Source organism: Papio anubis, chromosome 7 (assembly GCF_008728515.1).
Source record: "Papio anubis isolate 15944 chromosome 7, Panubis1.0, whole genome shotgun sequence".
Lineage (NCBI taxonomy): Eukaryota > Metazoa > Chordata > Mammalia > Primates > Cercopithecidae > Papio > Papio anubis.
Genome location: NC_044982.1, coordinates 38833030 through 38854849, shown reverse-complemented (window position 1 = coordinate 38854849; position 21820 = coordinate 38833030). Strand labels below are relative to the sequence as shown.

The 21820-nt window shown below is 43.7% G+C and overlaps 1 protein-coding gene across 7 annotated transcripts in view; it reads right to left on the bottom strand.

Moving 5' to 3' along the window:
• Window positions 1-21820, bottom strand: part of ZFYVE26 (zinc finger FYVE-type containing 26) — a 67413-nt gene that overhangs the window by 33570 nt on the left and 12023 nt on the right. For 5 of the 7 annotated variants that reach the window (XR_002523397.2, XM_009211799.3, XM_003901955.5 and 2 more), the window contains 13 exons: window positions 20967-21130; window positions 18926-19129; window positions 16676-17284; window positions 16335-16418; window positions 12835-12903; window positions 12272-12423; window positions 8940-9141; window positions 7412-7675; window positions 4164-4283; window positions 3908-4072; window positions 3109-3327; window positions 2389-2491; window positions 828-1573 (listed from right to left, as the gene is read on the bottom strand). Coding sequence is in view for 6 of the 7 variants with exons in the window: in XM_009211799.3 (XP_009210063.2) it covers window positions 828-1573; window positions 2389-2491; window positions 3109-3327; window positions 3908-4072; window positions 4164-4283; window positions 7412-7675; window positions 8940-9141; window positions 12272-12423; window positions 12835-12903; window positions 16335-16418; window positions 16676-17284; window positions 18926-19129; window positions 20967-21130 (3101 nt within the window). In the remaining variant the exon portion in view is untranslated. The remainder of the gene's footprint in view (window positions 1-827; window positions 1574-2388; window positions 2492-3108; window positions 3328-3907; window positions 4073-4163; window positions 4284-7411; window positions 7676-8939; window positions 9142-12271; window positions 12424-12834; window positions 12904-16334; window positions 16419-16675; window positions 17285-18925; window positions 19130-20966; window positions 21131-21820) is intronic. The other 2 variants (XM_009211800.3, XM_031668042.1) reach the window with 2 other exon arrangements.

Here is a 21820-nt window from a genome sequence, read left to right as displayed (position 1 = left end):
TTTCCACCCTATGCCATACATAACCACTTGAAAGTTATTCCAGATAGACTAGTTTCACTCCCTGGATATTCTCTGTCATCATGACTTAGATCTCTCTCTTCCACACCCATTTCACAGATATGATCTTGGAGATACAAAAAACAGACTCCAAGCAATTAAGACCACACAGCCAGTCAGTGGATTTCTCCACCTTTTCAAGGATGGATTTTCTCCTTTCCAAAGGGAGCCAAACCTCCTATCCGAAAGTCATTCCCTACATCACACCCAACTCTTGCTACAACACTGCTAGGAAATCCTAGTAGTGTTGCAGCTCATTGGCTTTCCACTCTGGTTACATGTCAAAATTTCCTGGGGAGCTTTCAAAGCAGTGGTCATCAAAGAGACCCACAATCTGCTTTTATAGTAAAGTTGTATTAGACTATAGCCATGTTCATTTCTTTATATATTGACGCTGGCTGCTTTCATGCTGTACTGGAAGGGCTGGGTAGTTATGAGCGAGACTGTGGCTTACAAAGTCCTGGGCCTCTGGGGATGGGGCCCAAACATTTGTAGTCTATAGAATTTCACAAGAATTATGATATACAGTATTGAGAATACTGGTTATGAGTGCCTGTTTAAAGTCAGATGGACTTGGGTTCTAAGCTCTCCTCTACCACTTACCACCCTGGGTAAGTTTCCTAACCCCTCTGAGCCCTGGTCTCCTCTTAATAACATGAGATTATAGTGGGACTTCTCTCTAGTTACCATGAGGTTTAAAGGTGATAATATACTCAGTGAATACCAAGTATTACCATTAGTGAAAAAGGGAGGCATAGCATTCTGCTCACCACATGCCACAGCACAGCTCAGGACCGCATCCTTTATGCTGCTCAAATCGTCCACATCTCGCCCGTACACTTCAGTGAGCTGAAGGGCCCGGGACCAATCTCTGGCCACCAAGGATTCCTCGAAAGCCTCAGTCAGTACATCTAGGGCAATGGGAGAATGTAGGCCCAGGAGAACGGTAGAAAGACGGGCCCAACCACAGAGATTCACTGCCAGATTCTGCCCCTGCTGCGAGGACTCCCGCAGGGGCTCCCAGGCAGCCAGAAGGAAGGCCTCAAGCAGAGGGAATTGTTCCAGAAGGCGCTCACACTCCCGGGCTACCTGCTCTGCAGCCAGAGGCACCTCCCTGCGGCCACGAAGTTCCTTCCATGACAAGCTGGGCTTGCTGACCTTTAACCTCGGGGAAGCCCCCAGGCAGGCCACCGTAGCTAGGAGCTTTGAGCGAGACTTAAGAAAGGCCAAGGCAGAGGAGGTGAGGGCTGGGAGTGATGAGTCCCTTGGGGAGGAATAGGGCTTTCTTTCCAATGTGGGGTTCTCAGTTGGCCTCGGGGAACTCGGTGTAGAAAGTGGGAGGTCATCTAGGCAGTGGGAGGCATGCAGCTGGGCCAGAGTACCCAGACGAGTCAGGAGGGAGGAGGTCTGTTGGCTTTGCCGGGATGAGCAAAGAGCAAGGGGCTCACAGCAGCAGCTGACGATGACCTGCGGCACACTTAGGCTGAGATTCTCTTGGGCCAGAAGGGTTGCCAGTCTGGAAGGAGAGAAGCAGAGGGCATACAAGGCTTGAATACACAGGCACCATTACCCAGTCTTACAATTTATTTATGCTTATATGAGCAAATGTAAATAAAAGTTCCTAATCGTTACACTTTTTTTTTTAAACACAAAAAGTAGCCTATTAGACATACTGCTCTGCCCTTTGTGTTTTCACCGAGCACATCTGCGAGATCTATCCATATCCCTCTACAGAGAGGACCCTCTTTAGTTTTTGCAGTTACATAGTATTCCATTATACAGATGAACCATAACTAGGCTCCTGTTAGTGGACAATGAATTTTCTAATCTGTTGGTACTATATACAAGATTGCAATGAAATGATTTTGCACATAAATCACTTATGTATAATAAAGCTGTAGGATACATTGTCCAAACTGGATTGCTAAATCAAAGGGCATATGAATTTGCAATTTTAATAAATACTGACAAACTGCCTTCCTATGGAGGCTGTACAAATTTATGTCACACTTGCATTCTCTGAGAATGCTGTTTTCCTACAGTCTAATCAACTATGTTATCGAATTTTTGGATTTTTGCCTATTTATAAAGTGCAGAGTCACCCATTGATTTCATACTTAACAATATACATGCTAGAGGTATTGAGAGAGAAAGCAGGAAACAAGGCACATTACGTTTTCACAGAGTTGTGTAAGAATAAAAGATTCAGTCTGGAAGAAATCCCTACTCTCTGTACTAACCCCAAGCACCAATGCACTGAGCCCTTGGCTATCTTGATGAAATCATTAGGAAGGCCCATGGCTGACTGACTTGCATGGAGGTGGCTCCTACCTCTCTGGGGGAACTTGTCTTTCAAACAGGAGATGTGACACCAGTTGGGAAGAGCTCTGTTGCAGCAGAACAAAGGGATTTCCTACCTTGACCTCCACATGATCTGCAAAGGTAAAGAACATGATTATTTGTTTGCACCACTGACTACAAGAGTTCAGAGCCCTGTTTCCCAGAATCGAGAAAAAAGTACAGTGTCAAGATGAAGACAGTATTGAGATCCTTCTGTTAATTCATTCTAGGTAAAGGGTATTCTCAACATGAACCTGACCACAAGTTTATCTATATCTTACCACTGCTCTAAAGACTTCCAATCCCAGATGAACTTCAGTGGGCACGTCTAGCCACAGACAGCTAACTCCTGCTCTCTTCAACCCGACTGAAGTGCATGTGGTACTTACTCTGTGAACTTAAGAAAGAATCTGGTACTCATATCAGAGACTTGATTCCTCTGCTGGCCCCTCGAATCCACAGTGGACCACAGGTCTGACAGAGATGTTTTTGAGTCACTAATTCCAAGAAAATTAATTGAGTACTCCCATACAGTTATACTAGCATAAAGATGAGTAAAATAGCCAGAGATGAATAAGAGGGGAGGACCTTACAAATCTACTGTTCTTGGCTACTGCTGTATCCAGAGTCTTTTAATCGTGCGTCTTTTCTCTTCCTTGGCCTGAACACTTGCAGCTGCCATGAATCTATTGCCTCTTTCTTGCTACCTACCAGGCTCAGAGCTCAAACTTTGAAGGAGAACTGCAGCAAGGGTGCTGCAGTAACTGAAGAAGGTGCCCAAGTAGTCCATCTGTCTGCTGCCTGCTGGGGTCTGTTTGCCCAGGTTCTTCTGGAGGAGCTGAGTCTGGATCTGCACAGGGTGGGCCTCTGCCTCTGGAGCTTTCTGGGCTGCCTGCTCCACCAGGGAAGACAGTGGAGGAGTCCTGGGCTCTGAGAGGAGGATGGCAGGAGAAAGGACACAGGCTTTAGTCTGTGAGTCCAGCTTTGGGTCAATTTCTGACTGGATATGTGAACTGGGCCTCCTATGCACTGCCTGGGGCATCTGATGGCCTGGGCACTACACTTACAAGGCAAATATAAAATCCCAAGTCAGTCACTTGGACAAGTGATTCTCAGCCAGGAAGAGCTTTGGGTCTGCAGTGTATAAAATTACTCTGGTGTATATAGTTCTGTTTTTATCCTTGTCTCTGGGGTGGAACAACTTTATGAAGAACACAGCAATCTTTTGCGGAAGGGTTCATCAGTATTTACTGAGCATCTGCTGGCTATATTTCTCATTCATCATGAGAAAAATGTATCAGCTAATGGAGTGTTCACCATTCTTTCAATTGAGAGGTGGGAAAACAGGTGAAGTTAAGTTATGAGACATTGAGACATGCCCTGGCTAACTAAAGGAATGGTAGAGCCCAGTTCTGGAGTCCAAGCCTCTGCTCCAAAGTGCTTCATTACTCTCAGCTGTTTCCTTTCCCCAGTTCAGCTTTTATTTGTTCCCAAGCAGACAGCCTTATACCTGGCAGCTCTAGTGCCTCTCTCAGTGACTGAAGGACCTGATCTTGCTGCTGGGAGAGGGTGGTGTGGCTGGCAACACAGTCCTCGGTTAGGCTGGGCCAGCACATCTGAAGCAGTTCAGTGATGCTGCACCGTGGAGGGCCTCCTCCCTTTTCTTCCACACTCTCTATGGAAAGCAAATGAGAAAGAAAAAGTAAAGTCTGCTGCTGACCTAATGTTCCAGGTCCAGAAGAAGAAAAGAGAAAAAAGCAACTCACCTGATTTGGTTTGACTGGCTGACATAAGCAGATAATTGAGAATCTTACTGATTTGCTGAAGAACAACTGGAAAACCTCGAATGCCATCAGCATTTAGGAGTACGTGGTCTATCCGTCGACCTGGAAATAGATGAAGGAAGAGGGAATGCCAAAAAAAAAAAAAAGAAAGAAATGTTTTCAGAGATTGGCACTCAGTCCTATATTTACCTGTGAAATTTTATCCTCTCCAATATTAAGGAGGAAATATATGCTGTGCTATTTTGGGTGACAACCAGTATACTTGGCTTATTTCATGCCTGAGATTCTAGGACTGCTGCTGGCAAGATGCCTCAGCTGTCAACAACATAAGAAGATTCAGAATCTCTGGCACTCCTATGGAATTGCTGTCCCAAGCCAAATGGATTTGCCTTGGTACTGCCCTCAGCTGTGAATTTGAGTGGGGATCACATGTCTTCTTTAATTGCTTTAAGTGGTATCTTCACACTCCAACCACACTATAAACAACTTAATGGACACAGATTATTCCTTACATCTCACCTATACTCCCATATGCTCAGGATAATCTGGAAACACAGTAGTCACTAAATTGATTCCTAAATCAGTATATTGAAGAGATATTTGCACTCCCATGTTTCTTGCAGCACTGTTCACAATAGCCAAGAGTTTGAAGCAACCTCAGTGTCCATCAGCAGATGAATGGATAAAGAAAATGTGATACATTTACACAATGGAGTACTATTCAGCCATAGAAAAGAATCAGATCTTGTCATTAGCAACAACATGGATAGAACTGAAGATCATTGTGTTCAGTGAAATAAGCCAGGCACAGAAGGACAAACACCACATGTTCTCACTTATGTGTGGGATCTAAAAATAAAAATAACTGAATTCATGGAGCTAGAGAATAGAAGGATGGTTACCAGAGGCTGGGAAGGTAGTAATGGGTGGGGGAAGATGGAGATGGTTAATGAGTATAAAAAACAGTTAGAGGCTGGGTGTGGTGGCTCACACCTGTAATCCCAGCACTTTGGGAGGCCGAGGTGGGTGGATGGTGAAACCCCTTCTCTACTAAAGATACAAAAATTAGATGGGCATGGTGGCCCACCCTGTTGTTCTAGTTACTGGAGGGCAAGGTGGAGGGCTGAGACAGGAGAATCACCCGAACCCAGGAGGCAGAGGCTGCAGTGAGCTGAGATGGTGCCACTGCACTCCAGCCTGGGTGGCAGAGTGAGACTCTGTCTCAAAAAAAAAAAAAAAAAATTAGAAACAATGAATAAGACCTAGTATTTAATAGCACAACATGGGGGCTATAGTGAATAATAATTCAATTGTACATTTAAAAATGACTAAAAGAGTCTAACTAGCTTGTTTGTAACACAAAGGCTAAATGCTTGAGGAGATGGATACTCAATTTTCCATGATGTGATTGTTAAGCATTGTGTGCCTGTACCAAAAAATCTCATATACTCCATAAATATATACACAGACTATGTACTCACAAAAAATAAAAAAAAATTCCTTATTGATTGACCTGAACTGTTTCAGTGATTATGAGCTTGAATAATATTTTATTTCAGGATATAAGTATTAGATGAGGGGAAGGGCAGATCACTGGACAAAAACAGCATTGTATAAGCCACTGTGTACTTTCTTTGAAGGTAATGTAAACATTAAAGGACATTTTAACCAACAGCTCAGAGGTGATTTGGAGGGGTGTAGAGAAAAGAGTTAAACAGCAGGCTTGACACTGCTATCCTTAGAACATCTGCTTGCAAGGCTGGCCCTTGGCTGGCACTGTGGACTTGACTGGTAAGAAGTTTCCTATGCTGATATAAAACTTTCCTTAAATAGTGACAGTGGCTCACTGGCCCTAAACTCTTTGTACAATGTGGTTTATGCTGAACACCTGCTTGCCTTTTGGGAACCTGGAATTTGCTACATGCTACGCAGAGGGTGTTTTTGTCACCAGTCCTCAAAAAAAAAAACCTTGGGTGGCTGGGTGCAGTGGCTCACACCTGTAATCCCAGCACTTTAGGAGGCTGAGGCAGGCGGATCACGAGGTCAGGAGTTTGAGACCAGCCTGACCAACATGGTGAAACCCTGTCTCTACTAAATACACAAAAATTAGCCGGGCATGGTAGCACGTGCCCGTAATCCCAACTACTCGGGAGGCTGAGGCAGGAGAATCGCTTGAACCCAGGAGGTGGAAGTTGCAGTAAGCAGTGAACCAAGATTGAGCCACTGCACTGCAGCCTGGGGGACAGAGCGAGATTCCATCTCAAAAAACAACAACAACAACAATAAAAAAATAAACAACAACAACAAAAACAAACCTCAGGCCTTGAGTCTCTAATGAGCTTCCCTATATACAACACCTTGCAACTGCTGGCACAACTCATTGCTGGAGAAATAGGCATAGGCATGCTCTGGGTGACTCCACAGGCAGAGGACTCTCGGAAGCTTGCACCTCGTTTCCTCCAGATTTCATCCTATGAGCCTTTTTACTTTGCTGATTTTTCTTTATATCCATTTGCTGAAATAAATCTTTGCTCTATGATGATAGGCTGATTCTTGAGAGTTCTTCTAGAGAATCACCAAACCTGGGGGTGGGCTTGGGGACCCCAGACACAAGGGGCTACTCATATCATAACCTATTCACCACTTCTCCCTCTATATTACTGAGGCAGAACAGGTTCCTTTCTCCTCCACTACTCAGTCCTTCCAGTGTTTGGTGCAAGTAGCAAGGACAGGTATGGGGAGTAGAATGTTGCCTAATTCTACCTTCGTATACCTATGCCTTCACATACCTGATTTCTCTAAGAATTCCATATGCATATTCTGCACTATTATTGACCTCGAGGTATGATTTCCCTCCAACTGTAACTCATTCAGTTTTCCCTTACACCTGGATTACAAATTCAAGATGGTCTCAGGTTTCAGGTTAAGTGAAATTCACCAAGGAGAGGGCATGCAGTCTTAAGGCTCAAATTCCATTGACACCATTTAAAAATGTATATTTCTCCTTTGAATTCACCTATAATTCAATAAAGAATTTCCCCAATTTGCTATGTCTATTTTGTCTCTCAACAGACTGTATTTATGCCATCAGATTGTATGTGACAAAATTTCATAATCCATTCACCATCTGCCTCCTCCAATAACTGCTTTCTTCCTGGACAATTTATCAAGACTCTCAGAAACCCATCTCATTTAAGAATGAAGGGATACAGCTAACACAGCACACTCACCCCGCCTTTCAAGGCTACTATTCAAACGCCGTTCAGCCGTCTCCAAAAGCTGCTTGCAGGTTTTCCAGAGCTGGCACTGAGAGCAAGCTAGGTCAAATGCAGCCATGGCAGGGGGGCTGAGGTCTTCCAGAACTTCTCTCAGGGGAGCAGTGGGCTCCACTAGAGTCGTGCTTATCCAAAAGTCCTCCTGGAGCGTGGGGATGGGGTCTCCAGAGGTGCTGAGCAGCTTGTCGGTCACGTCAGAGATAGAGTAAAACACCATTCCTGGCCGCCCAGCAGTGGAATAAAAAGCAAGGGGTGAAAAGGATTCTCACTACAACTTTTATTAGGTAAAGTAGTTACTTTAAAATTGTTTAAGGTTCATCTGCACAGGGTATCTTCTATGTATATTAGCACTATCATGGCCCACTCTTATAGCTTCAAAACAGTGGCATGAAAGGAAGACCAAGAGAAACTCAGAGTGGTCCAGATGAGGGAGGGCTTCTTCCAAATGGGGTCTCAAAGTAAGTTCAGAAAGAATGACATAGACCTGTGTGTGCTAATCAGAAAAGATCTCTAGAACACATTGCTAAAAAGCAAGGTAGACTGTAGTATTGTCCTAAGAGACTACTTATATTAAAAACAGAAATGATGTGTGTATGTTCTTGTGAATAGGCATAGAAAATTTCTGGGATAATATGTAGGGAGCAATATGTGATGGTACCATGGTATGTAGAGCCTAGGTCAGTAAGAGTTGTGAAAATGTGGAACAAGAGTCCAACTTCAAGAAATAATGAAAAGATGGGCTCTCTTGCAGTGCATCCAAGGTTGGGAAATTGAGACCTGTGAATTCTAGGGCCTAATTTTTTTTTTTTAGATGGAGTCTCGCTCTGTTGCCCAGGTTGGAGTGCAGTGGCACGATCTTGGCTCACTGCAAGCTCCACCTCCTGGGTTCACGCCATTTTCCTGCCTCAGCCTCCTGAGTAGCTGGGACTACAGGCGCCCGCCACCACACCCGGCTAATTTTCTTTTTGTATTTTTTAGTAGGGACGGGGTTTCACTGTGGTCTCGATCTCCTGACCTCGTGATCCACCCGCCTCGGCCTCCCATAGTGCTGGGATTACAGGCATGAGCCACCGCGCCCGGCAGCCCTATATTTTAATATTCAACTTCACTTTATAGAACAGTAAAACAATATGCTTTATCCCTGAGTAATTACATGGGAAGGAAATAAACTCCTAACCATTTCCTGAAGCCAGAGACAGTGACCATCAAAACACATGTTAAAAATAGCATTCATAGTCTTCGTTGAAATCACACAGGATAAGCTTAATGCAGAAGGTCGAGTGGTGGTATGTGAACAGCCCAGGCAAGGAGGATGGGCACAGCTGGAAAACTGGAGGTATCAGCTTTGCTGTTTTTCAAGGCAGGTGTCCTGTATTGAATTTTTGCTCACCCTCATGAGGAGCGTAGGATTTTGGTGGTTTCTCCCCTTTTACCCCCTCTCCCAGCCACCTCACCACTTATGGTGTTAGCAGGGAAGCCTGACCTGCTGCCGCAGCACTGCCAATGGCCTGTAGAGTTGAGCGGCCACTGCCAGTTCTCCGAATGGTGTTGCTACCCCCATCTGAGTTCTGGTTTTCAATCTTGTGCTCTACTTGGGCCAGTTCTTGGATCACTTCCTGGTAGCGCTCCATGAACATCAGTTCTCCTGAACTGGGTGAGGACTTCAGGTTGAACGTGAACAGCACCTGTCATGGGAGAGGGAGAGTGTGGTCTCACTGATTTAGGGAATGTCCACAGATAGGAGATCTTGCCAACAATTAGACTGTGGCCCTAAGATGTCTTTGTGCTTTGTAGGGTCAGAAGGGCACTGAATGTTAGAAGAGCAGTTCAACTATAAAAAATAATTCATAAAAGTAAGAAAACCACCAAAGCCTCACTAGAAAATAGGCAAAAGATGTGGACAATTTCAGAGGAAATATATATGACTAATATATAAATGGGAAAATATTTTTTCCCTTGTCAGTAATCTAGGAATTTAAGTAACAATACCATTTTGCATCTATCACAATAACAGAGTGCAAAAATAAATCCTCAGGAGGTAGTGTAACATTAAGTATCACAATTTTTTTGAAAAGCAGTTTGGCAATCCATAAAGCTTTAAAAATGTTTACATCTTTTGACTCAGCAGTTTTTATGTGGAACTTTCTTTTTTTTTTTTTTTTTTTTTGAGATGAAGTCTTGCTCTGTCGCCCAGGCTGGAGTACAATGGCCAAATCTCAGCTCACTGCAAGCTCCACCTCCCGGGTTTACACCATTCTCCTGCCTCAGCCTCCCGAGTAGCTGGGACTATAGGCGCCCGCCACCTCGCCCGGCTAGTTTTTTGTATTTTTTTTAGCAGAGACGGGGTTTCATCGTGTTAGCCAGGATGGTCTCGATCTCCTGACCTCGTGATCCTCCCGTCTCGGCCTCCCAAAGTACTGGGATTACAGGCTTGAGCCACCGCGCCCGGCCGAGGAACTTTCTTAAAAAAATAATTCAAAAGGCTTAATGCCTAAACGTAATCACCTTGGCACTATATATTACAACTATTACAAGGTTAAAAATAATCTAAATCTTGAGCAACAGGGTTAAATGCAGCTACTTGATCAGACTATTGTAAGGTCACTAAAATCAAGGTTAAAAGACAAACGCTAATATTAAAATGTAAAAATGCATGATATAAAGTTTTAGATTGGAAATAATCTCAGCTATATAAAAGTCATACATATTTTGGAGAAATATTGGCCAAAAAAGTAAATTTTTAATATTGGTTGTTCCATACTATAGGGTTAAAAGTAATTTTATTTTCTTGTTAATACTTTCTGGTATTTTCTTATATGTACAACTAGTTCTGTCTGTATCCAGGTCAAAAAATAAAAGTTTTACTGAAAAAAAAAAAAAAGACCATGGCTCAAGAAAAGGAGGAGAAGTGGAGGACATTTAGGGGTAAAATATCATGGGACTCCTAGTTAATTCCTCTGGATTTGAGCATTAGAAAGGCTGGGGAGGGGCTGGCTGGCATGGTGGCTTGTGCCTGTAATCCCAGCACTTCATGAGGCCAAGGAGGGCAGATAATTTGAGGTCAGGAGTTTGAAACCAGCCTGGCCAACGTGGTGAAACCCTGTCTCTACTAAAAATGTAAATATTAGCCAGGAGTGGTGGTGTGCACCTATAGTCCCAGCTACTCAGGAGGCTGAGGCAGGAGAATCGCTTGATCCCAGGAGGCAAAGATTGCAGTGAGCCAAGATTGAGCCACTGCACTCCAGCCTGGGTGAGAGAGTGAGTCTCTGCCTCAAAAAAAAAAAAAAAAAAAGAAAAGAAAGAGAAAGGCTGGGGCTGGGGAGGGTCCTATCCTCCTCCAAGGATCATAATTATCATTAAAGTGTAAGATCTAAAATGATCAGAGAAGGTTAAGTAAAAATTGTCCTATCACCTAGAGTTCCCTAGATTTATTCCTCAACAACTGAACTCACATGAAAGAACAATTCTGACCTACATGCTAAGTAGATAAACTACCAAATACTTTACTACCAGTAAAAGTATCATTAATATGCCAAGAGGGTTTTAAACATTAGAAGAGTACTGTTTTATGCTATTAAGTTTAATCAACAGTAGAGGATTTCATATTCCTCACAGCTAGAACGTAATCCTCTTAACATTCCTATGAGGTAGAAAAACCAGGTATTACATTTAACTCCAGTTTTCAAATGAGGAAACCAAAGCTCAGAGAGGTTCAGAGTCTTTCTGATTACCATTCCAGTGCTATTTTCTCTCTACAATACAAATATTCTAGTCCGCCAGCTCTCCATACTTCTTGTATATTGAACTGGCATTCTATTTATTATTGAGACTGGGCATAATGGCTTATGCCTGTAATCCCAGCATTTTGGGATGCCAAGGTGGGTGGATCTCCTGAGGTCAGGAGTTTGAGACCAGCCTGACCAACATTGCAAAACCTTATCTCTACTAAAAATACAAAAATTAGCCAGACATGGTGGTGCATGCCTGTAATCCTAACTACTTGGGAGGCTGAGGCAGGAGAATCGGTTGAACATGAGAGGTAGAGGTTGCAGTGAGCTGAGATCGCGCCACTGCACTCCAGCAGCCTGGGTGACAAGAGCAAATCTCTGTGTCAAAAAAAAAAAAAAAAAAAGACAAGAAAAGGAAATTGTATTACAATTTTAAACTAGATAAAAACATGGGCTGGGTGCGGTGGCTCATGCCTGTAATCCCAGTAGTTTGGGAGGCTGAGGCAGGTAGATCACTTGAGGTCAGGAGGTCAAGACCAGCCTGGCCAACATGGCAAAATCCTGTCTCTACAAAAAATATAAAAATTAGCCTGGTGTGGTGGGCACCTGTAATCCCAGATGCTTGGGAGGCTTAGGCAGGAGAATCATTTGAACCTGGGAGGTACAGTTTGCAGTGAGCAGAAATTGTGGCACTGTACTCCAGACTGGGCAACAGAGCAAGACTCCATCTCAAACAAACAAACAAACAAACAAACAAAAACCCATGTATATGTTCAGAGAAGGAGTCAAGGAGAGAAACAAAAATTTCCATGTTTTTAAGTGGTGGGAATGTGGCTGAATATTTTCTTTTACCTTTTTAAAACACTGCTATGTTAAGAACCACAAACAATTCAGTATCTTTCAATCCGCCCTGCTGAAGACTGGGCCTGGGCACATGGAAACCCCCTCCTGCTTCTGCTGCTTCTGCTGCTTCTGCTTGATGTGGACCCCTGAGTGCTCCCAGGTGGCTCTGGTTGCACATGCTCTGAGCCTTACCTGATGCTAAGTTGTTCAGGGGCTGAAAAGGTATGGCCTAGGCTCCCGTTACCTGATGGGCTTCTACAAAGTTTCCGCGAAGGATGCAGGATGCCAGCAGTGACTCAGGTGGGGAGAACATCATGGGGATGAGTGAACTTTGAGGATGGGGGTGCAATCTGCTGTCCGGCTCATTCCGCCCAGACGCAGCACTCAGACTTCCCTCTGTTGGGACACAAGAATGCGTGGGGCCAGAGAAGCAAGAGGAATTGAGGAAATGCTATATTGCTGCCACCTACCACCAAACTTTTATCTCCTCAAAGTCCTTCTGTAAAAGGTCTGTAAATAGGTCTTAATTTTTCCTCAAATGAAGGGCAAACCTAGGCTACCATCTTTGAATACAAGATGTTAAGTGCCAACTACCTTCTTTGAGTATTTACCTCTATTTCTCCCTGTTGCTGGATAACTAAATTGAGAATGAAACAGTCCTTTCCCTTCTCCCAGCTAAAATCTGGCCATCTGCCAACCTTGAATAACAACCTTGACCGCTCAATCCCGGCTTTACACCATGGTGTGTGGCAATTCTATACCAGGGCAAAGCTGCTCAAAGTTGGCAACTGGTGGAAATCTGCATACCTGATGTACTTGTGCTCGGCTCACTACTTGTACTTTCCAGGGATGGGTTGGAACCTCTGTCTCGGCCATCTACGGGTATTGGGAAGAAGATTGGGAAGAAGTCAGTCATCAGCTCCTTACAGAGTAGGAAGTGTGAAGTGGAGTTAGAGACAGAGGACAATGAGTAACTATGACACCTGCTGCTCCTTCTACAGCAAAACACAACTCCTACAGACCAAAGGCAAAGGGTGGGCTGAATATGACAACAGGGTTCACCTGGGCAGTAGCCTATACCAGTGGTTCCCAACCTGTGGGTCTCAGAGCCCCAGGAACTTTCAAGTTATTTTTAGGGGTCAGTGATCAGCACCTGCTCAGTAAGCACTGGCAGTATTCTGAAAAAATAAAAGCACAACTGTTATGACCAGGAAGTAGTAGGGACACAATATTTCCCGACATAGAAAAAGGTATCTTCACACTTGAAAAGGCAGACGACTGGCTAGGTGTGGTGGCTTACACCTGTAATCCCAGCACCCTGGGAGGCCATTGTAGCAGGATAGCTTGAGGTCAGGAGTTTGAGACCAGCCTGGGCAACACTGCAAGACCCTGTCTACATAAAAAATTAGAAACAAATTAGTTGGGCAAGGGGCCATGCATCTGTAGTCCCAGCTACTCATGGGGCTGCGGCAGGAAGGATTGTGTGAGCCCAGGAGTTCAAAGTCACAGTGAGCTATGATTGTGCCACTGCAATTCAGCCTGGGCAACAGAGCAAGACCCTATCTCTATTTTTTAAAAAATGTAGGGAACCAAAGTCTAAGACCTGGCTGGCCACGGACCATGATATTCAAAGTCTCAGAGAAAAAGCTTCTTCTCTTCTCAACACCAGGCTTCCTAACGTGCTAGAGCTTTCTAACAGAGGCTCACTATTTCTTAGTGTGCTCATTCGAGGGGCTGTCTCAGCCTCATGCAAGGAAGGCCCCTCAGTTCACTGTTTGGAAGCCCGTTAGAAGGAACAGCTGTAGAAAAGAGATGATGGATTGTGCATTCTTGTACTGAATGGGTCAAGTGGATGCAAACTCTGCCTTCTGACCCAAACCAATTAATGTAGCAGCTTAAGGGACTTAGCAACTCAACCTTCAAGGTTTATCTCATGGCATCCTCCACCCCACCCAGTATGTTCACCTTTCATGTTGCCACTTAGCTAGAGCTTACTCATTCTCTGGAGCTTGGTTCAAGAGTCAACTACTTTATGAAATCTGTTGCCCTTACATCTGCAGGTCATGCTGATACCCTGTTTTAAGACATTTCTTCTGTTTTCAAGCAGGGCCTCAGGTCACTTTAAACTTTCCATGTATAATGTCTAAGCAGGTACATTACAAATTGTTTGAAGTCAAAAGCCTAGCTTGTGCCTCATTTACCTCCCTCAAGACACCTAGTACTGTTTAGCCCATGGGAAATCCTCATGAATTCCTTTTAATTTTTAAAAGATCAACACCAAAAGCCATAATGAAAACTTGATTCTCTAAAAATTTAATACTCCTGCATAATGTGCCTGTATTAACTTCTCTAAGAAAAGTCCATAAGTGGAATCAAAAGGCAAAATAGAGAAAAAATAATAGCACATGATGAGAAAATATTTTCCTTAATGTATAAAGAGCTTTCTACAATTCAACATGAAAGAGATTCCTAAGGAAAAATGGACCTTAGACATTAGGCAGTTTACAGAAAAATACAAACAGCCAATAAATATATGAAAAGATATTCAATCTCAAAACTAAAAAAATACTACTAAAGCAATGAAACATCATTATGATATTAAGTATACTGGTGAAGGTTTTAAAAAATCTACTACTGACTGATGAGAGTATGTGCAAATAGGCAACCACATATAGCTTACAGAACTATAAATAATAGGAGGGAGAGAAAGATGGGGAGAGGGTGATTAATGAATATAAAATCAGAGCTAGATAGGAGGGATCAGTTCTGCTGTTCTGTAGCACTGCAGGATGAATATGGTTAACTATAATCTATTATATATTCTCAAAAAGCTAGAAGAAAGTTTGTTTTTTTTTTTTTTGAGATGGAGTCTCACTCTGTCACCCAGGCTGGAGTGCCGTGACACAATCTCAGCTCACTGCAACCTCTGCCTCCCAGGTTTAAGTGATTCTCATGCCTCAGCCTCCCGAGCTGGGCGCCCACCACCACACCCAGCTAACTTTCATATTTTTAGTAGAGACAGGGTTTCACTATGTTAGCCAGGCTGGTCTTGAACCCCTTGCCTCAAGTGATCCATCTGCCTCAGCCTCCCAGAATGCTGGGATTACAGGTGTGAGCCACTATGCTCGGCCGAAGAAAGGATTTTGAATGTTCACAATACAAAGAAATGACAAATGTTTGAGGTGATAGATATTACTCCAATTTGATCATTACACATTTTATAAACATATTGAAATATCACTGTGTATCTCTTAAATATGTACAATTATTACATGCCAACTAAAAATAAAAGGGAGGCCGGGCCCAGTGACTCATGCCTGTAATTCCAGCACTTTGGGAGGCCTAGACGGGCAGATCACTTCAGGTCAGGAGTTCAAGATCAGCCTGGCCAACATGGCAAAATCCTGTCTCTACTAAAAATACAAACATTAGCCGGCCGTGGCAGCGGGCACCTGTAATCCCAGTTACTCAGGAGGTTGACGCACAAGAATCGCTTGAACCCAGGAGGTGGAGGCTGCATTGAGCTGAGATCGCACCACTGCACTCTAGCCTGGGCAACAGAGTGAGACTCCATCTCAAAAAACAAAACAAAACAAAACAAAACAGGAAATAAAAATAAAAGGGGAAAAATAATAAGACCTACTTCAGAGTATTGTGAGGATTAAATAAGTGAACAATTACAAATATAAGGAATGTAGAGCAGCATCTGGCATACAATGAATACTTAGTATTAACTCTTACAGAAAAAAAGAAATACATATTGGTCTATCTTATTTTTAAGGCAACTGGGTAATATCTATCTATATTTTATATCCACATACATCTAGTAATTCTGCTGCTAGGAGCTCATCCTATATTTACACAAGTATGCACAGAAATGTATAAGGTTGTTTACTACAGCACTGTTTATAATAGTAAACAACTGGAGACTTAAATGTACATGAACAGGGTGTTTTTGACAATGGAATACTAAGCACTATTTAAAATGATAAGTGAAAAAAGTTCTCAATTTATAGTACAATACATCTGTATATATAATAGGATATAAACGAAAAAAGCAAGCTGCAGTTCTCAATATATAGTATAATGCATGTGTATATATAAAAGGGTATACAAGTTTATATTGCATGGAAAATTTCTGGAAGGATACACAGGAAACTATTAACAAGGGTTACCTTGAGGGAGTGGGAAGAGGATAATTTTACAACACTTTTGTTGTCTTTGACCATGTGCTGTTTCTTAAAGAGTATTAGACAAGTAGCATTACACCACTTGCCTAATGCATGGGAATGAGCTCTTCAGATTACCTGCCTGGCTCCTTCTTGTCCGACGACCCCGGCGGACACTGGGGTGCCGTGTGGCAGGCCGGTATCTTCGGGAAGGTTGCTCCTCTGAAAGAGCAAACCCAATAGGACACACAGGAGAGTGATCAACTTTGATTTGGCCCCCTCTTGGCATAACAGGTGGGGGAAGGTTTGCACTGGGCTCTGAGACACGGAGCATAACCCAGTGTTCTACACTGGTTGCCATGGTGATGATATGCCCTGAGTTACGGGGTGACTTCCATGTACTTCTAGCTCTCTCCCATATTCCCATGATCTTTCTCCCTCCCCACCTTCTGGTTCCACCAGTTCCACCCTCCTCTCACCTGAACGATGGTTGCTTGTTACCACTTTGTATCTCCACTGGGCTTCAGAGACAACCTTGGAAAGTCGATGCAGGCGACTCTGCAGTCCATCTCTGCTTCCTGAGCAGCTCTGACCTTCTTGCTTTGGCTTCTCACGGGGAATGCGGCTACTGATCTCATCCAGTTGTTCTTGGAGAAGCCTGAGGAAGGCCCCTATTGCAAATTCATCAGCCAGAAATCCACTGATACCACTAGTAAAGTGTTTTAAGTCCAAAAAGCTGTGCCTATGAGGCCCTGGGTAACTGTCTTTTGACTCTGCCTTCACACAGCTTGGCATTGTATAAGCAAGGGTCTTTGGGACTCCCAGGGAACCCCGCTCTGACTTCCTTTCAGGATGTGCTATGTGCTGAGGGCTCTCTGATGGGGACCTCAAATCTGAAGGGCTCTTCCCCTCAATGTCATCATCCTCAGCATAGTCCTCAGGCAAGTGAGGCTCTGGGTGAAGATCAGCAGAGGTGATGAGAAGCAATGAGAAGATGTTTTCCAGAAGCTCCAGGCACAAAGAGTCAGGAATACTGCACAGATACTGTTGACACCTGGCCAGGTAAGTTGAGAAGAGATTTGCAGCACCTACAAAAACATGTACAAGAGACGAGGCCAGAGAAAGAGAAGACAGAGAATGCAAACATTAGAAACACTACCTCCCAGAGTCAAACATTCTCACAACTTTAGCTCATTTATTTATTTTTTAATTACAAGGGAACTGAGGTTACAGTGAGAAGAATAAGAGAGACTTCTTAGGATGTCTCGTCATGATTTGCAGAAAGATTTTGCTATTTCAAAAGTACAGCTGGCCATGGGCAGTGGCTCATGCCTGTAATCCCAACACTTTGGGAGGCTGAGGCAGGTGGATCACCTGAGGTCAGGAGTTTGACACCAGCCTGGCCAACTGGTGAAATGCTGTCTCTACTAAAATACAAAAATTAGCCAGGCATGGTGGTGGGAGCCTATAATTCCAGCTACTCAACAGGCTGAGGCAGGAGAATCCCTTGAACCCAGGAGGCGGAGGTTGCAGTGAGCCGAGATCATGCCACTGCACTCCAGCCTGGGTGACAGAGCGAGACTCTGTCTCAAAGGAAAAAAAAAAAAGTACAGCTTACTGAAAACTCATTATTTTGTATCTGCTTTGTGAATATTACATTGTTCTTCATCCCTGATAAGGACTCCATATTTCAGTTCCAGGAATGAAGGTGACATGCAGACACTTTACTCCTCAATTCTATTTCCACTTATTTTTACACTAAAGGTGATCATGGTGGGCTGGGCGCAGTGGCTCACACCTGTAATCCCAGCACTTTGGGAGGCCGAGGCGGGTGGATCACAAGGTCAGGACATCGAGACCATCCTGGCTAACATGGTGAAACCCCGTCTCTACTAAAAATACAAAAAATTAGCCGGGTGTGGTGGCAGACACCTGTAGTGCTACCTACTCAGGAGGCTGAGGCAGGAGAATGGCTTGAACCCGGGAGGCGGAGCTTGCAGTGAGCCGAGATCGCACCACTGCACTCCAGCCTGGGCGACAGAGCGAGACTCCGTTCCAAAAAAAGAAAAAAAGAGATGATCATGCCTACCTAGATCTCTTAACAAATCCTTAATAGGCAAAAATGACCATGCTAAGAGGTAAAGGTATATTCCAAAGCTAGGAGAGAGGGAAATCTGACCACTAGTCACAGAAGACAAGTTAAGGAATTGTAAATTATTAAGAAAAATGAGAGGATAGGACCATTAGGTTGGTACTTTTCACACTGTAGGCTATGACCTACGAAATCACCTTAGAAGGCTACATTTAAAAAGATGAAACAGGAAACAAAAATAATCAGGAGTGTGCTCTGTGAAGTAAGCATTGTTTTTAAAACTTGGTTTGTAGATCACGTATATACACATACATATGTAAACACACAAATTATATACCTAGGTGCAAACTGGAGTAGGATGTAAAATGCCATTCCTACTGTGAAATATAGTTTTTAAAAAAAGCATTTGGAAAACACCACACTGGGAGATCAGACTCTGTTAAAACAGGCAATCACTTGCTTTTTCCATGTCCCTTCGATTCAGAAGCTGACAGACGGATGAAACTCTATCTCTGGGTGAAATAAAACCAAGGCCATCACCTCACTCCCAATCTTGATGGAAGAGGGTAAACACACAAAGCTCGCACTGGCATAGGTTGTTACCAGCTTATGTCAGAGATGGAGGGAAGTGCCGTACCTGGGGAGGAAAGAGAGTCATTCGCTGGCTCTGCAGCTGAGGTCAGGTCCTCAGAGAGGCTGTCTTTGCAGTCCTGGCACTGGGAGTGCTGGTGTGAGTTTACACAGAGGGCATAGATGGCATACTTCATGGCACAGAAGCCCTGGTAGAGTGTCAGGTTCTGACACTGGCTCAGGTGCTCAGGGACTGGAGCATCAACTGCATCTGAATTACAGAGAGAAACAGGCTGAACTTGAGAGTTAATTCATTCAGGCTGCAAATATGGGTGAAGCAAAGAGATGCTGTGCCGTACTTACAGGTCCACTTGTAGGTTCTTACCCTCTCTCCTTTCTGTCGGTCTGATCTGTGTCACTTCTAGGGCTTTCCCTCTAGTCAGTATCAATTTTCAGTTTCCTGCACTTCCTTTCCCCCACTCACCTCTCTTCTACATATCTCATGACTTCTACATGGCATTATTGCCCAGGGCCAGGTCTTACACCTGACAGTGAGTGCCTCCTTAAAATTTGCACCTTAAAGGTCTCTCTTGCCTCACCCTAGTTGCAGCCTTATTATTGCCCTTTTTTGCCTTTTCCAAGTGTGCCCCGTGGGTCCAGGGATCAGATTTAAAATACTGCATTTCTTTGGAAGGCCTGTATACTTACATGTAGGAGCAGAGTTCCTATTCCTATAGGAAATCTGCTAAGCAAGCTGCCTATCTTTCCAGGAAAAAAAAAACAGGGAATGTAATAACACTGGTTCTGCAATTAGCAGTAGGTCCTTTCAAAAAGTAAAGCAACATCCAGGCTGCGAAACCTCAACTGCCATATAAGAAAGTTTGTGTCTCTCAAAGGTAAGTGTCTCTGACCTGTGTGGTAGACTGTGACTACACAATGATACATTTCTTAAGAACAAAAAGAAATGTATACATTCCACAATGTATACATGCATCAATATATATTCCCAAAATAGATACAATTATTATTAGTCAATTAAAATACGGTAAAATTATATGGGGTGTAGTGATAAGTGCCTGTAGTCCCACCTACTGGGGAGGCTGAGACAGGAAGATCACTTGAGCCCAAGAGTTCGAGACTAGCCTGGGCAACATAGCAAGACCCTTTCTCAAAAACAAACAAACGAACAAAAAACCATGGTGAGAATTCATTTGAGAGAGGAGGGAAATAAGATAAAACTTAAAGAAAAAGAGAGAGCTTTTTAATGGGGTCTTGAATTTAAGCAAAGATCTTAGGTTAAAAAAAGGCTTTGTTCCTGTTTCAGACAAGAAGTCCTTCTTCTTCTTCTTCTTCTTCTTCTTCTTTTTTCTTTTTTGGATGGAGTCTCCCTCTGTCACCCAGGCTGGAGTGCAGTGGCGCCATTTTGGCTCACTGCAACCTCCACCTCCCTGGTTCAAGCAATTCTCCTGCCTCAGACTCCTGAGTAGCTGGGATTACAGGCGTGCACCACCACACCTGGCTAATTTTTTATATTTTTGGTAGAGATGGGGTTTCATCATGTTCACTAGGCTGGTCTTGAACTCCTGACCTCAAGTGATCCACCAGCCTCAGCCTCCCAAAGTGCTGGGATTACAGGCGTGAGCCACTGTGCTCGGCCCAGGCAAGTCTTTCTTCTAAACCTCCTGATCTGTCACATGGAGTATGAAGTGGACATGGGAGAAAAGGCACAAAATATGCTATCAGAAAGCTTATAAGACATGAAGCCACCCACTAAGAATTTGCATAAACACTGTCTGACAATGCTCTGTATTCAGAGGGCAATTTCTAATTCCGTTTCACTGGAATGAGGCTGTAGTCCTGTGATGGTTCCACAAGGACAACGAATGCAGGACCATGCTCACAGGATTCCCTACACTTCACCAAGAAAGAAGAGGAATGCCCTATATCTCATAATCTGATTAGGACAAACAGTGCTCATTTAGAGGAGACTTGCTCACCACCCTCTTGAAAGATCTCAGCAATCACATCTGGACAAATCTCATGCGGGAAGAAATGTGCAGGAATGTCCTAAGAGGAAATGCCGGCCAGGTCATTCCATTCCAACTCACCAGGCTCTTGCTGGGGTTCCTTGGCTGGCACTTTCTGTAAGAGCTTGAGAACATCTTCCTCCCTGAGGGCTGGAAGGTTTGTAAGGTGATGGAGAGTGTAGAGCACTGAGTGGCTGTCTCCACCGTGTAAATGACACAACAGATCTCTCTTTGGTATGGGGTTGCTGAATGGGAAAGTTGGAAGGATGGAAGAGAGGCAGTTTATATTATTGCCTGAAGAAAGATCAATCTCCATTCCCTCTTGCTTTTCCTCTCTGGACCATAACGCCACAGGTTTCACTTCCCTACAAACTAAATTTTTGTTGGTTTGGGATGGAGCATAACATTTATTTACCCTCAGGGAGGTACATCTATCAAACCAGCTCTAGTTGTCTAGAAAGGGCCTAGAAAGGACCTTTCAGGTCAGTAGAGTCTAGAAAGGTCCTACAGATTGAATTTTCTAATTTCTACACCCTCTCTAGCTTCAAATGAACACAAGTTTCTCTGGCTTTACTTTGAGTAAGAGCCCCTTGCTACTTCCCCCTCTGCCCACTGTACTTCAGAAAGTGGTGAAGTGGGTGAAGAACAAGATAGAAACCTAGGTCCAGGCTAAGTTACCAGAGAAACACAGGGCCTCATGCACAGTTCAATAAGCATTCGTTGAATAAAAGTGTGATCCTGGATAACAAAAGACTAAGAATGTGGATGACATTATGAGCTGTGTGATTTTGGACAAGTTATTTTATACGTATGGGCTTCAGTTGCCCGACTTTTATAATGAATATAATATTGGTATCTACCCATCAGATTACTGTGAGGCATAATTGAAACCATCCATGTAAAGGGCTTAGAGCAATGCCTGGCTTATGGTAAGT